This window comes from Oreochromis aureus, linkage group 13 (assembly GCF_013358895.1).
Source record: "Oreochromis aureus strain Israel breed Guangdong linkage group 13, ZZ_aureus, whole genome shotgun sequence".
Classification (NCBI taxonomy): Eukaryota; Metazoa; Chordata; class Actinopteri; order Cichliformes; family Cichlidae; genus Oreochromis; species Oreochromis aureus.
Genome location: NC_052954.1, coordinates 2,569,796 through 2,585,317, shown reverse-complemented (window position 1 = coordinate 2,585,317; position 15,522 = coordinate 2,569,796). Strand labels below are relative to the sequence as shown.

General features: G+C 40.7%; 1 protein-coding gene across 1 annotated transcript in view; it reads left to right on the top strand.

Moving 5' to 3' along the window:
* Positions 1-229: 229 nt before the first annotated feature.
* LOC116325449 (bifunctional heparan sulfate N-deacetylase/N-sulfotransferase 2-like) overlaps positions 230-15,522 on the top strand; it is a 33,416-nt gene continuing 18,123 nt past the window's right edge. Inside the window, exons 1-5 of the mRNA XM_031746341.2 lie at positions 230-384; positions 5,111-5,172; positions 7,029-8,676; positions 11,654-11,741; positions 13,417-13,571. Coding sequence (XP_031602201.1) covers positions 7,609-8,676; positions 11,654-11,741; positions 13,417-13,571 — 1,311 coding nt within the window. The 5' untranslated portion in view covers positions 230-384; positions 5,111-5,172; positions 7,029-7,608. The remainder of the gene's footprint in view (positions 385-5,110; positions 5,173-7,028; positions 8,677-11,653; positions 11,742-13,416; positions 13,572-15,522) is intronic.

Here is a 15,522-nt window from a genome sequence, read left to right as displayed (position 1 = left end):
CCTTCCATTAATTAATGCTTCTTAATCTTAAATATGATCAACCTATCTCTATCGACTATGTACCACAGTGTAACCTTTGTAGCTTCGGTTATTCAAAATAAAAGTGTGTCTACTCGTTCGATATTCCCCGAACTGACAGGAAAACGGTTCTCTTTATTTGGTCTTCAGTCTACGAAAACAACTCTTCGATCAATAACGTGGGCCTTTACATTGTAAACCCTCCCCCTGTGCGACGGATTTGGTTGACTCCAGGCCCCGGCAGAACCAAGATGGCTACCTGAGCGCCGACGAAACGAAACGAAGTTCACTTTCTCACTGTAAACACTGAAGCTCGTCGTGCTTCTCCGCCATGGACGGATCACTGTGTGCGGACAATGAATACAGGTGAGCGCCATAGACAGATTTTATGCCAAGGTCTAGGGGCTGAAGCCCTGTTGTCTGCGGGATTTTGAGTAGCTCTAATAGCCACAGCAGCTAGCTGTGGGTACCAGTCATACCCGTAGTTAGGGGACTGGTGTTTGTACTGGGAATCCTTGTTACCGGCTGGACAACTCAAGGATATACCTGCACTACAATGAGATAAAAAAACACCAGGAAGCCATGGTCAGGCCACGGTTTTATGGGTTAGACGTTTACCCAGACACACTGAACGCTGTTCTTAGCTAAGCTAACGTTAGCGAGCTTTCCGCATGCACTCAGCAGGCTAAAGAGTTAGTTTGCTGCCGTGCTGCTTTTCAGATGTCCTCCTTCATGTAATATAGTGTGGAGAGTCCGACAGGTATGTGCACTGATAAGTCACCCTTGTGTCTGGTTTACTATCCCATATTTTCACTAGTGTAACGTGAAGTAGACCAGATGTTGCACAGCGCCAGAGGTGCTGTCGACAGTCGCTGGCCAGGTTGGATGTTTTGGTCGTTGCCAAATAACCACAGCTGCTCGGATTTCACTGATAGCAGTAGCATTGCAGACTCGGAGCTCTTTGAACCCCTTTCACCGACACCACTTTACAAATACATATGATTTAATATCAAATTAATAATCTAGAACGCGGCCTGAGAAAGGGTCGATCAGACTACTTATCTCCACTCCAGGCAATCACCATCTTAGGACCATCTTAATACAGTATATATTGTTTATATATAGTTAAACAGTGACACATTTTTTGTAGCTTTGCTTCTCTACACCACCATAATGGATTTCAAATCTAACGATGAAGATGTGGTAAGTCCAAACCTTGAGCTTAAATTCAAAGGATCTAACAAAAGTAATGCATGAACTGTTTAAGAATTACAGCCAAATTTTAAACACAGACTCGATATTCAGAAGCACAAAAGTAATCAGAAATACAATGTTGAAAAAAATAACAGGAACACTTTGAAAAAACATCCGATCTCAATGAGGACAAACATGTTGGCTCTCTTTACTGATATGGACTGGGTGTATTAGGAATGAAAAGATGCCATATGGTTTGATGGAAATAAAAATGATCAACCGAAGATGGCCCCAAAAATCAAAGTGAAAAAAAGTTGCTTCCAACTTGTTCATTTTGCTGAGAAACTAGAAGAGACTAGAAGAGTAGGCATGGTGCGTTTCCTCCTTTGAGATGCTCTGGAGGACTTTACTGCTGCCATGCTGCCACCTTCAGTTGTTGTTTGTGTGTGTTTCTCTGTCTTCAGTTTTGTCTTCACTTCACTCCATTCACTTATTAAAGCATTCTCTATTGGGCTGAGACAGCTTTGGTCTTTGAAAAATACTCAGTTTCCTCTCAGTTGCCTTGAGAATTTCTTGGGTGTCCACAGTAGCCCTTTTTCCATTAGTACCTACTAGGACCAACTGGTTTTCCATTACAACCCAGTAGTACCTTGTTTGTGTGCTTGTTGTCATAGCCCACAACGTAATATGCTACACAAACACTAGAACAAAGGTGGATGGCAAAGCGACCTGCTGCTCGGTCTGTAGCTTTTCGTCACACTTGGGGGGGTCACGGCGTTGTTTTTTTGTGTCCATTCCCTTCGTTGCCAAGTTTTAAAAAATGGCGGTTATGATTTTCTTCAGCGAGACACTCTCATGACTAATCAGTGACACTGCTAACCACCCAATCGATGGGATGCAGTCTGATGACGTCACATTTTAGTACCTGTTTCAGTCACTTGGAACCCTGGCCGAGCAGGTACTAAAAAAAAGTACCTGGTACCAGGTACTACGACCTGATGGAAAACCCTGAAAACTGTGGTGAACTGTGCCGAGTCGATCCGAGTAGGTACTAATGGAAAAAGGGGCTAATACGTCCAGATACTTCTGCTAGCAGTCACGCCATGACCTTGTTCCACTGGCAGCCACATACACTATGGCATAACAATGCTCTACCATGTTTCGCAGGTAATGATGTACTCGTGGGGTTATGGTTCAGGTCATTACCTATGCATTACTTGTTCCTCTCTCTATGTGTTTTTACTGTTTTGCAGATTTATTCTATTTGTCTGTTTTTTATTTCCCAGAGTTGTGCAGGCTCTTTTAGACATGTTGTGATAAAGTCTTATCTGGCCTTTCTGTTTCTAAATGTTATTTGTGGTTTGGTCTGTGGCAAAGCCAATGTATTTCCCTTCATTTGACAATAATATTCCTACCGCCATAATGTTTTAATGGGGTTTTTCTTAACTGTGGAAATGATTCTGCAATCATCCCCTTTAGTAGTTTTCTGTGCTCCTTCAGACCTTTTGGCATTGATGATCTAGCCAGTGCATTCATGTACCACATCACTTCTAAATAAACCTATCTGAGAGAGAGGGTTATTTGGGTTTTTACATTTAATGTCAGCTTTCTTCACTTGCATGGCCATCACTTAGGGATCTTTTAATGAGAGCTTCAGTGGAAAGCTATACAAGTTTAAAACTTCCCCTCCACTGTAGATCTTTTATTTGCTTTATTTGTCACAGAATAATGGTCAAATGTCATCTGGCTGTGAGAACAGTTTAACATTCAGTTGTCTAGTGTTTTTTGACTGTCTGAAAATGCCTTTTAGTTTAGCATTTTGGTTCAGTTCTTGGATTTAAGCAGAAAGCTTACTGTCGTCTGATTTTGATTGTTTGAATTAAAGTTCTCTGAATTGTCACTGTCAAAATACTTATGGACCTAATTGTCTGTTTCAGCCACTCAGAGTAGCAATATTTTAACATATTGAGTGTCAACCTGATGGGGCACAACAACACTGTTCCACTTCAGAATGAATCTACTATCAAAAGGTGACTGTAATTTGGTATTTTAGGAAACATTTTTCCCCTCATACTAGAAAGTTATTTTGTGGTAAAATTTAAATGATGAATGAGCCGGCTACAAAAAGCTGATTTCCCTTTGTAAGGTTCCCCTCTGAAGTCTCACTTGTTCATTTCTCTTCTTGAATGGCTATACAATTAGTGGTGTGCTGGAAGCACAGGCCCAATTTTGTCCTGAGAATATATTCCTCATGTTTGTGATAAGACTTGATAATTAAGAGAGAGGCCCTGGGGTGATTTTCATAAAGAGAAAGTGTTTGTGTATGAGAGTGAAGCTATTAAAACCTGGCCCTGTGGTAGTGGAGCCAGCTGATTTCTTTGGTAACACAGTTAGGGATTTTAAACAGGCTCATATACACATAAACCTGCATACCTGTTGCACAAACATGCATTTGGACTAAAAAAAAGACTAAAATGATGGTACACATGTCTTTAAAAAAAACAAACAACAACAACAACAAAAACCAAACAAAAAAATGCTAATGATAACTTAACAGTTAACTAATGTGGCCAATTGGATCCCTGTTCATTGTTATTTGGCTAGCATTAAGGTGTGCATCTGTGTTCATGCTAGTAAGGGGAGGGGCCGTGTAAAGTTCTGTGTCAGGTGGAGTAGGTGAAAATGGCACTTTTAGTGTCAATACAGTTAGAAATGATCCAATAGTGATATTGGTTAGTATCAATTAATGCATTTCCTTGCATTTTTGATCTTTAGTGAATGGTGCCAATAGATTTTTTTTTTTTTTTTTTTTTTTTTTTTTTTTGAGACCGAAGACCTCATTCGTAGTAATCATAAACAGGGCACTAATGATCATGTTTCATTCCAGTCTGTACACTCCAAACAGACCTGCAGAGCCTCCACAGCCTCATGGGTCTACCTCCTGGGGGTGGAGGTTATTGTTTAACAAGAGGAGCTTACTTGGGTGTCAGGTGGGCTCAGTTATGGTCAGATCTGCTGAGGGAAGAAAGAGCACTAGACCTTCAGCATGTCTAGTGCTATTTTCTGTACCGTGGCAATTGACACACAGTTAAAAAGAGATTATTAAAATAACTAATAATAGACACAAAAAGCATTAGATTTAGCAGCCATGCTGCAGTATTGCTCCTTGTACCTCCTCAACAGAAGCTCATGGATGACTGAATGAATAAATGAACGAATGAATAGTGTGTCACAAAACTTTAAATATCATTACAGTTTTTTTGTCATTTAAAGGCTTATATATTATTTATCACATATTCAGAGAACTACTTCAAGTCTTTGTTTTAATTTTGATGGTTATTGCTTACAGATCATGAAAATAAGAAATCCAGTATCTTAGAGTGTGACATTATTTCATTTTGCCTTTCTGGATGGAAAAAGTTCAACCACACCGCTAACTTTTTCTTATTCTCAGAATGGAGGGGGTAGTGTAGTGATTGGTCAAATTTAAATATCATCTGATGGCGTGATTCACATATATTTAATCTCACAGTGGAAAGTAACTCCTCTGACTGAAAGATTAGAGTGGAGCCTGGAGGTTTTTGACTTCCGATGCAAACAACAGTCTGAACTTAACTGCTTCAAATGGCTGAGTGTTCAGAGTGTTGTATTGTAGCATTTAAAGGAGAAAAGACTCGAGAATAAAAGTGTAATTAAAAAAAGCTGCACAAGCAACAGGTATGAGGGCAGCCAACTGTACAAGGAGACTACTTTTGATACCATAGGAAAGGTCATGGTCAAAATTATTAGGGTTTTGCCTAAGACCTTGTATTTTCTGCATTTTAACGTGCTGTTCTGCTGTTTCTTCACTACTGTGCTCACTCCCTTAATCACTCCCATCTCGTCTTTCCTTTTTCAGATGGTGGCACCAATGTTGAGCTGAAGGACTTGCAACTGTGGAGGAAAAGCTGTTCACGTAATGTCAGTACATTTTATTCCTTATTCAATTTTAGTCCGTCTTCATGTTCTAAAGGCACCAGAGTTATGCTACAGTCCTGATCAAAAGTTTAAGACCTCTTGAAAAATGGAAATAAAAAATCATATTTTGCATGGTTGGATCTTAACAGGGTTAAAGTAGAGCTTTAACATGCAACATGAAGAAATAGGAGTGAGATGAAACATTTTTTTCAGTCATGCAATTTATTGAAAACAACGCTTAAACGGAAACAGGCAGTTTTACACCTGATCAAAAGTTTAGGACCACACCTCCCAAAAAACCCTGTAAACGACCCCAAAACGGTTCCAAACATGAACTCAGTAATGAGCAGCTCCACCGTTATTGTTGATCACTTCAAAAATTCGTTGCAGCATGCTTGATTCTAGTGTTTCCGTGAGCTGAGTGGGAACATTTTTCCAAGTGGTGAAGACGGCCGCATGAAGGGCATCTACTGTCTGGAACTGTTGTCCATCTCTGTAAGCTTCCTTTGCCATCCATCCCCAAAGGTTCTCAATTGGATTTAGATCAGGGCAACACCCAGGATGGTCCAAAACAGTGATGTTATTCTCCTGGAAGAAGTCCCTTGTACTTTATGGCATTGTCTGCTGTAGCGTTGTCCTGTTGATTAACCCAGTGGTTACCACACAGACGAGGGCCCTCAGTCATGAGGGGTGCTCTCTGCAACATCTAGACATAGCCAGCGGCCGTTTGATGCCCCTGCACCTCCTGAAGCTCCGTTGTTCCACTGAAGGAAAAAGCACCCCAGACCATTATGGCACCCCCTCCACTGTGGAGTGTAGAAACATCTCAGGTGGCATCTGCTTGTCATGCCAGTGACACACTGGAAACCATCAGGACCATCAAGGTTGCATTTTTTTCTTTCTTCCACCTTTCAATGTCCCATGTTTGGTGCTCTCTTACAAAGTCCAAAAGGTCAGTTCTGTGGTGTTCAAGGAGACGAGGCCTTTGAAGACTTTTTGTTTTGCCCTTCAGTCTCAGATGCCGTCTGATTGTTATGGGGCTGCAGTTGGCACCAGTAACGGCCTTAAATTGGGTCGAGGATCATCTAAAGTCTCGACAGACAGCCAACTGGATCCTCCGGCTCGGTGCTGGTTAAATTTTTTGGGGGTCTTCCACTTGACTTTTTTGTTCCATAACCCTCAGGATTATTTTAAGAAATTCCAAATTCTGTCTCACCTCAGCAGCTGTGAGAGACCCTGCTTGTGCAATTCAACATTCCGACCACCTTCAAAAAGGAAACGTTTTTTTGCCTTTGCCATCAGAACGTCATGACAGTGTGACTATCTGACTGAAAATGACAATGAATCCACATTTTTGCACATATTTGGCCTTTTAAAGGCATGTGGTCCTAAACTTTTGATCAGCTGTAAAACAACCTGTTTCAGTTTAAGTGTTGTTTTCAATAAATTGCATGATTGGAAAAAAAATGTTTTGTCTCACTCTCATTTTTTCTTGTTGCATGTTGAAGCTCTACTAACCTTGTTAAGATCCAACGATGCAAAATATGTTGGGTTTTTTTTTTTCAAATTTTCTTTGAGACAGTATTGTGCAAAAGTCTTTAGCGCCGTCTTGGCAAAAGTGTGCCCTATTGCCTTCAGATAACAAAGATCTTAGGAATGAACTGTTTCTCTCTCTCTTTTTTTTTGGTTTGTGGAGTAGTACTTTGTTTTGTGTAATATCTTAATTGTGGCTACAGAAAACATGGGATTTTTGAGAATGGCTCTAAGAACTGACAGCTGATGTCTATTTTTTTTTCCCCTCTTACCCTTTGTTGTAATTTTCACTGCCTTTTTCCCACTTGTCTCTCCTCATTTTCCAGGTATCTTTCAGCAATGTACAGACAATGTGTCCCAAGGAGGGTCGGCCCCAAAATACATTCTACAAGCATTGATGCTTTCACTGCTGACGGACTTCTCAGACCCCTGCAAAAGGAGAGACACTTGCATGGTGCAATATCTGCTTAAAATCCTTAAGAACTGCTGACCAAGCAGCAGGAACCTGAGATTGAACTTTTGGCGTGGTATTGAAGACCCCGACCAGTTCTCAGCCAGCGACCACTGGTGTTGGTGTTCATTTTTACTGACCCATCTTACATTTCTTACTCTTCAGACCCTGTACTGGTACCTTTGGAACTTCCTTTCTCTAATTTGAGAGTTTTTTGTTTGTTTGTTTGTTTTTTGACACTGGTGAGTCATAAGGACAGAAGAGGTAATGGATGATGTTGGCCATGGTGACGTAGTGTAAATGGCTATTCTTCAGCACATCCCGGTGCCAGTATCTACTGCTCGATCTTCCTCTTCCACTCCCCTCTCCTCTTGCTCTTACTTCCCTTATCTGCTGTCCTTCCTTAATCATTACTGCCTCTTGCTGTCCAGTCCTGCATTTACCCTCCAAACACCATGGTGGGTTCAGGGTTGGGTGTTTGGAAGCTAATGCGAGGTGTCCGCCAGCTAGAGCTCCATCGCCTCATCCTGGCGCTCATCATCTTCTGCTTGCTGTCCATGGCCTTTTTAGCTTACTATGTCTCCAACAGTCCAAAAATCAAGGAGGCCCCTCCTTTACCTTTTAGCGATTGTGGCGGAGGTGGTGGGATTTCACTAGGAGTAAGTACGGGGGATGCTGAAGGAGGGCCAGGTGGCCAGAGGGCACCGCTTTTTCTTCCTCCTCGCCAGGGACAACTACACCATGTAAAGGATAATTTAAAGACAGAGCCTGTGGTTCTGGTGTTTGTAGAGAGCATCTATTCCCAACTGGGCCAGGAGATTGTAGCCATATTGGAGTCAAGTCGCTTTCACTACCGGACAGAGATTGCTCCTGGTAAAGGTGACATGCCCACATTGACAGAACGTAACCGTGGACGCTATACTTTGATCATCTATGAAAATGTCTTGAAATATGTCAATCTTGATTCGTGGAACCGTGACTTGCTGGACAAGTACTGTGCTGAGTATGGAGTAGGTGTCATTGGCTTTTTCAAAGCGAATGAAAACTCGCCTTTCAGTGCACAGCTCAAAGGCTTTCCTCTCTATCTACACTCGCACTTGGGACTCAGGGACTACCGCATCAACCCCGCTGCTCCTCTACTCTACATCACCAAGCCTAATCAGATGGAGCAGGGCTCCTTACCAGGGGAAGACTGGACCATTTTCCAGTCTAACCATTCTACCTATGAACCAGTGCTTCTAGCTAGAACCAAGACCTCAGATACACTGGCGCATTTGGGACCCAGCCCTTTGCGGGCCCTTCATGCCACAGTAATCCAAGACTTGGGGCTCCACGATGGCATTCAAAGAGTTCTCTTTGGAAATAATCTCAACTACTGGCTTCACAAGCTAGTGTTTGTGGATGCTATTGCCTACTTGACAGGAAAGAGACTGTGTTTGTCCTTGGACCGTCACATCCTCGTAGATGTGGACGATATATTTGTTGGCAAGGAGGGAACCCGTATGAAGGTGTCTGATGTGGAGGTGGGTGACCCTTGTCAGCCGCACATACAATTGGTTCCTCTGTTTTTTTGACAGTAACAAAGTTTTTGCAATTTTGCCTTGGTACACCACTAAAGTTGATTTTAAGTCAAACAATCAAGATGTGATTAAAGGTTAAAATGTCATCTTTAATTCAGGGGGTTTAACAAATGCATTGCATTAACTGTTTAGGAATTATAGCCATTTTTATGCACAGTATCCCATTTCAGAGGTTTCTAAGTAATTTTATGTATATGGATCGTTTTTAATACTCAGATGAAAATTCTTTGCAGTCTCCTTAGACATCACCGAGTCTCACTGAAGTTAAAATGGAAAGCAGAAAATGAAAAGCTGTGCTATTGGGTAGCAATAAGAGCACTGATTTGTCAATTAAAAGTGCTCTTTTTTTTTAAGTTGGTTTTGCTGTACAATTTGGGTCAGTATCTATTTGCCCCATGAAGCTCTGTCCAAGTTTGCAGCATTTGGCTGACTCTGAGTGTAGAGTTTCTCTGTGCACTTTGGAATTCAATTTATTAAGTCCATCAGCAGTCACATTATTGATAAACACTAGTGACCTCATTCCACTGGTAACTATACATCTACATGGCACAACAGTGCATCTACTATATTTGACAGATGATATGGTATACTTTTGGATCATGACCTGACCCTTTCCTTTTCCATACTTTTCTCTCTGTCGTTCTGATCCAGGTTCACCTTGACTTCGTCTGTCCATTTTCTTTCCCCCTTCCCAGAAATAGGTAGGGCATGAAGGTCTCTTGATTGTAGACTCTGACAATGATAGGAACAGTCTTGAGGTAGGCATAACTTCCCTAGATTAATTGTGAAAGAGTTCTTCTTAGCCATGAAAAGAATTCTGTGATCAACCACTTTGGCTTTCTGCCATGGTTGTTTATATCTTTGGTCCAGCCACTCCTAAAAAATTTCTCATGATTTAAGTGGGTTTTATACTTTCCACATCCTCGAGTTCCTCTGGGCCCCAGTGCCCTAAATTTCTGCCTGTTTGGTTTTTTGGTTTTTGTGACTGCACAGTCGGCTGTGGAGACTTTACATTACAATACACCAACTGTGCATGCACCCTAGAGGCGGACTTAGGAGTATAACAGGAATGATTACTCGGCTCAGGTTTCCAGCTGTATGTGTCCGTGTACGCAACAGAGTGTAATCCAAGCTTCAGCTTTTTCTGATCGACCTTATAGGGTAGGTTTGTTTGTTCATTTCAGTGATGACTGTAGGATCTAAAAAAATCTATTTCCAAATTCAAATTTACTTTAATTTGAATAATCTGATATCGGCTCATAAATCGTGAAAATAAATTTTTTAATATAAATGGGGTTTTTTTCCAGAAATGTCAAAATCTCAGGTAAAAGCACACAAGAGCAGGTGAATGGATTCCGCAAAAATGTAAACACAAAGTGCGGATCGTTCACACTGTCGGGTGCTGAAAGCGGACATCTCACAGATTCTGAAACTGCAGGTTTTGTCACTCTCCGACCAGAATTCATTGAACCAGCAGCAAAAGAAGACTAAAACTACGTTTCATGTTTGAAAAAAAATTGTCACAAATTTTCTCTTATTTTGGCTGTTTTGCTTCCAGCATGGGATTGAGTTGAATCAGGACTTCATGAATCAGAATTGAATCGGTTGTTGAAATCTGTGACAATACCCTGTCCTAATGGCCTCTTTAATTTGCTTCAAACTCTATTTGACCTCATGCTGAGCATTCAATTTAAAATATAACTGATATAAGTTCAGCAGTTGGAATAATCTCCAGTTCTTTTATCTGCTTAATTTGCCATGAAACAATAAGGCAACATCTGGCCATGAAACTGTTTCAGTCAGTTCTCCCATTAATTTTGAGCGTCTGAATATGGGTCTGTGTCTAAAAATGGCAGTATTTATATTTTAAAAACTCTATGCAATACTTTGTTAAACCCTTTTGAATTAAAAGTCAAAATATGCATTTCAATTGCATCTAGACTGTGGTAGGGTGATAGTATTTACAAACCTGAAATATCACATTGTGCTGTGCGGTTGATTGAGTTGTTGACATCCAGTTATATTTCAGTGTTTGTTCATAGAGGCTCGTCTGATCATTGGGGTCTCATCTTGATTGTTGTTGAAAAAAACTGAGTTGAATTAAAGTAAAAAATAAGTGTTACTAGAACTGTTAATGTAGCTAAGATCAAAAATGATTTGCTTGTTAATAGTTCTCTGTTTACAGTTTGGTAAAAAGTATAAAAATTCACCTGCAAAATTGGCTTTTTTGATATTATTACACTAGCACTGCCTACGGATAAAAAAAAAAAACCCAAATTCTATTTCAGTACTACTAAAATGTTAAAATTGTTACTAAAAAACTGAAACCAAACCCTTTTGCAAACCAAAATGAGATATCAGAGGGGTTACTAGGATCAAGTGTATATCACATTTCAGACAAACTTTCAGTGGTGTTTTTAATTCTTAACATTTCATTCATTGCTGACTATTTAATGGGAAAATGAGGCAGCCAATCCTGGAGAGTATATTTAAAGCTGCCTTCGTTTTTGAATGATTGATTTTTGAATAATTTTGATCTTTTAAACTCTTCACTGAGAATTGACAACTTTTGTTTTTCTAAAGCTCGTTAAAGCTTGAGCTGCAGAAACAAGGAGACGTGCAGTAGGTGGCAGAGTTTGAAATGTTTCATGTTCCACCTTTCACTGCCTCTTTAGGTTTCATTTATTTGCAACTGACTGGAATTCTTGATTCTAATGTAATTGCAGGTGGCAGGTTGGATAAATGTTGGAGTTTATTGACTCTGTCCATTTGACTGATTATTTCATAATACGAGGATGGAGCTGTGTTTCACCTATTGGGTGGCAATTCTGCTCTTTGTCAAATTTCATCCTTCAGGTTAGATTCTGTTAGTAAGGCTTCATGCTGATTTTTGTAATTAAAATGTGTCATCCTTTTACAGGCATTGCTCAACACACAAAACAAACTGCGAGCACTGGTCCCAAATTTCACCTTTAACTTGGGATTTTCTGGAAAGTTCTATCACACAGGTATGCATAATCTTTCTGTTTTTCTACATCTACAACAGCCATGAACGTCTTTAGACCGCTCTAATCAAACATGCAGGTGAAAATGGAAATTGTGTTCTGTGGTGGTGTAGTGACCCCTCAGTATATTCAGAAGGTCACTCATTTCCTGCTGTGCTTCATGTGGAAAAGTACAAATGTGGAGCATACAGCGGTTAAAGTATTCAACATGTCAACAGAAGTCTTGACCAAAGACTGGACCGACACTGTGCGTATTTGACGTGGTTTTTGTTGCTTTATTTTGATCACAAGCTCTTTTTTTTTTTTGATTTTGGCACAACTTGAAGCCTGGAGCCAGCTCTTCCTGCAGCTTCCTCCACTGCACACACCCCTCGCCAGTCTCCTCCATTACTATATAAAGGGAGAGAGTCATTAGTCCCCTCAGAAACACCTGTCCCCACTGCCGTCCCAACACCGTCTCATGAGCTCACTGCAGCAGGCCAGAGACCTGCCGCAGTGCTATTGACATGAACATTTTTACCAGATGTTGGTAACAACACATCCAGTCCAGACATGCAAAGAAATCAAACCATAGATGGTCCATAAATTATCTGCAATAATGAAACAGGAAAAAGTATTGAACACATGAAGAAAGGGAGGTGTGAAAGGCATGGAAAATCACAGCACCAGCTGAAGGAGTTGAGGACCACTTGTGGAGAGAGACCTGGAATCAGCCTGTATAATTATTTCCAAGAAAACAATAAGTAATGCACTCAACCACCATGGCCTGTATGCACGCTCACTATACACGACTCTGATGCTGAAAAGCATGTTGAGGCGTGTTTACAGTTTGCTGAAAAACATTTACACAAGCCTGTGTTGTGAAGTTTGGAGGTGGGAACCTCATGGTGTGGGGCTGTTTTTCAGCATACGGCACTGATGTACTTCATATAATTGAGGAAGGATGAATAGGAAAAATGTACAGATACATTCTCGATTAAAATCTGCTGCCATCTGCCCGGATGATGAAGATGAAACAAAGGTGGACATTTCAGCAGGACAGTGATCCCAAACACACAGCCAAGGAGATGAAAATAAAGCTCCAATAATGGCCGAGCCTGACCTGAATCCAGTTGAAAATCTATGGAAAGAACTAAAGCTTGCATGTGTGGATTGGGTGCATTGTACATCTGTTGAGAATTTCATGTCAACAGCACCTTTTAAAATATATTCACTCAGAAAATTGGTGACATGTTCAATACTTATTTTACTTACTATATCCTGACCTAATGTTCATGCGTAAAAACAGCCTGATATATGATTTTGGATCTATGAAGGTTAAAACAGATGCTGGAAAGTCTGTTTGGAAGAACTGATTTCCTTTGTTAGGGTCGCTGCTGCACGATCAGCAGCACTGACTGGATGCATTCATTCATTTTTCAGTCCCTTTCCTGTGAATGTGAAATGTCTTAAACTTTGCGGGAAATATTTGGCACAAATATTTAGAATTTGGTGGTCAGAGGGGGGCAATGCTACTGTGGCTGTAAAACACTAGGCATTGACTCAAACATTAATTTGTTCATTCTGGGTTTCAGGGCAAGCTCATCTCACACACTTTCTCTTCCTAGATAAAAGTGAATTCAGTGTAGATGAGGTCATGTTAATTATGCTGTGTGTGCGCCTGCTTGTTTGTATTCAGGCACTGATGAAGAGGATCAGGGAGATGACATGCTGCTGCAACACAGGATGGACTTCTGGTGGTTTCCTCACATGTGGAGCCACATGCAGCCTCACCTCTTCCACAATGTCAGCGTTCTGGCTGAGCAGATGAGACTCAACAAGGTCTTTGCTCAGGTGGGCAACATTATTATCCTGGGCAGTCTCACAATATCAGTGGGAGGTTTCTGAGGTATTTGCCTAGACAGTGAGGAAGTTTGATTTCCTGCAACAACAAAAAAACACAGAGGGAGATGCTGCAGTTTTAAAAAGAACTCCACAGGTGCATTACTTTGTGTTTTAACTTAATTTATTCCTTCTTTTTTTTTTTTTTAACTGCCGTAAAGAGAGCAGTCACCGTAACAGAACCATCCTTAGAGGCTAAACTGTCAAAGTGAGAAGGACTCTGGTCTGATCTGTTACACTGACACCGTTCTGTCATTTTGACAGGTCACTTCACATTTCAGTGAATATTCTTCACTGCAGCAGTGGTCATGTATAACTTTACATGATATGCACTATTTGTGAGCATGTCAAGTGACTTATAGTGCATGTTGTCAGTTTTCTTACCTTACCAGTTAGATAGTACCAGTCAAAACTATAAACATGTTCACCTGTACCTATTTTGAGAGCTGCTTTGATTAGAGAAGCAACATCCTGCATGTAGATATGAGGACACATCCACAGGTTTGCCCAGATAATATCGGACAGTGTGACTCGTTTACTTCAGACATGTGAGGCGTCTCTAATGTCACATGCTGCAAGATCCTGGTTGATTCTGTCTCTGTGCAGGAAACTGAACTTAAGTGCTTTTGTGCATTGATTGTAAATGTACTCAACTTTTAAAAATTTTGAAAAAAACATTTAAAAAACGTGCTGCTGTCCGATGCTGTAGGTAATAAGTAGTAATAATTTTAGAGACAGTTTAATTTTTTTTAAATTGAGGAACAGTTGAAATCTCAAGCTAACTTCGAGAGAGAGACAGAAGATTTTTTGTACATTTATCTTAAATATTTCAGATCAAACATTTGATTATATGACAAGATAACAAAACTAAACACAAAATGCAGATTTTAAATGAAGGTGTTTATTATTAAGGGGGAAAAAAATCCATATCTACATGGCCCTGTGTGTGGGGGGGGGGGGGGAACGATTGCTCCCTAAACCTAATAACAGGTTGGCCTATGCTGCCGTAACATGTAACAAGTGCGAGCGTGAAAGTGGACCCAAATGCAACTTCAGATGGAGGCACAAGACTAGGTTTTCTAACAAGACTTTATTAATAAACAGCAAGTGAAATATACTCGGAAGCAAAGAACATGAAGCGTGAGCCAGAGCGAGAGTCGGGGAGTGGGTTTCAACTTTCAGGTTTTATTGTCATATACAGATAAACAGTGTAGCAACATTTACCTGTAATGAAAGTCTTAGGCTTGTGTTCCGCAGCTTTACATGAACAAAGTGTACAGGTATATTAAAGAAAGAAAATAACAATAATAAAATGATAATAAAATAATACTTTACTATTTTATTATTTTTAAATGTCAAGAAAATTTAAAACAATTGTTTGGTATTTACAGTGACAGTGTGTAGAATCCAGTAGTTGTGGTGAGTGTGTAATGGTGTGTGCAGAATGTCAACAGTACAAGTTTGGCTTGTGGGCAGAAACTGTCTCTGTGTCTGCTAGTACGGGTCTGAATGCTTGTGTACCGCCTGAGTTTGAAAAGTCTGTGGCTGGGATCAGAGAGGATCCGCTGCGTCTTCCTCATGCAGTGATGTCTGTAGAGATCCTGCATGGCTGGGAGTTAAGTCCTGGTGATGCGCCGTGCTGATCTCAGGTCACCAACATGGTGTGACCAACTCAGATCCTCGCCGATGTTGATGCCTAGGAATCTGAAGCAGTTTTCTCTCTCCACCTCTGCTCCTTCGATGTGGATGGGGGTGTGGCCTCCTCTCTGCAGTGTCTTGTAATCCACGATGAGCTCCTTGGTTTTGCTGACGTTAAGCAGCAGGTTGTTGTCACGGCACCATGATGTCAGGGCTCTCACCTCTGCCCTGTATGCCATCTCATCTCCATCAGAAATGCAGCCGA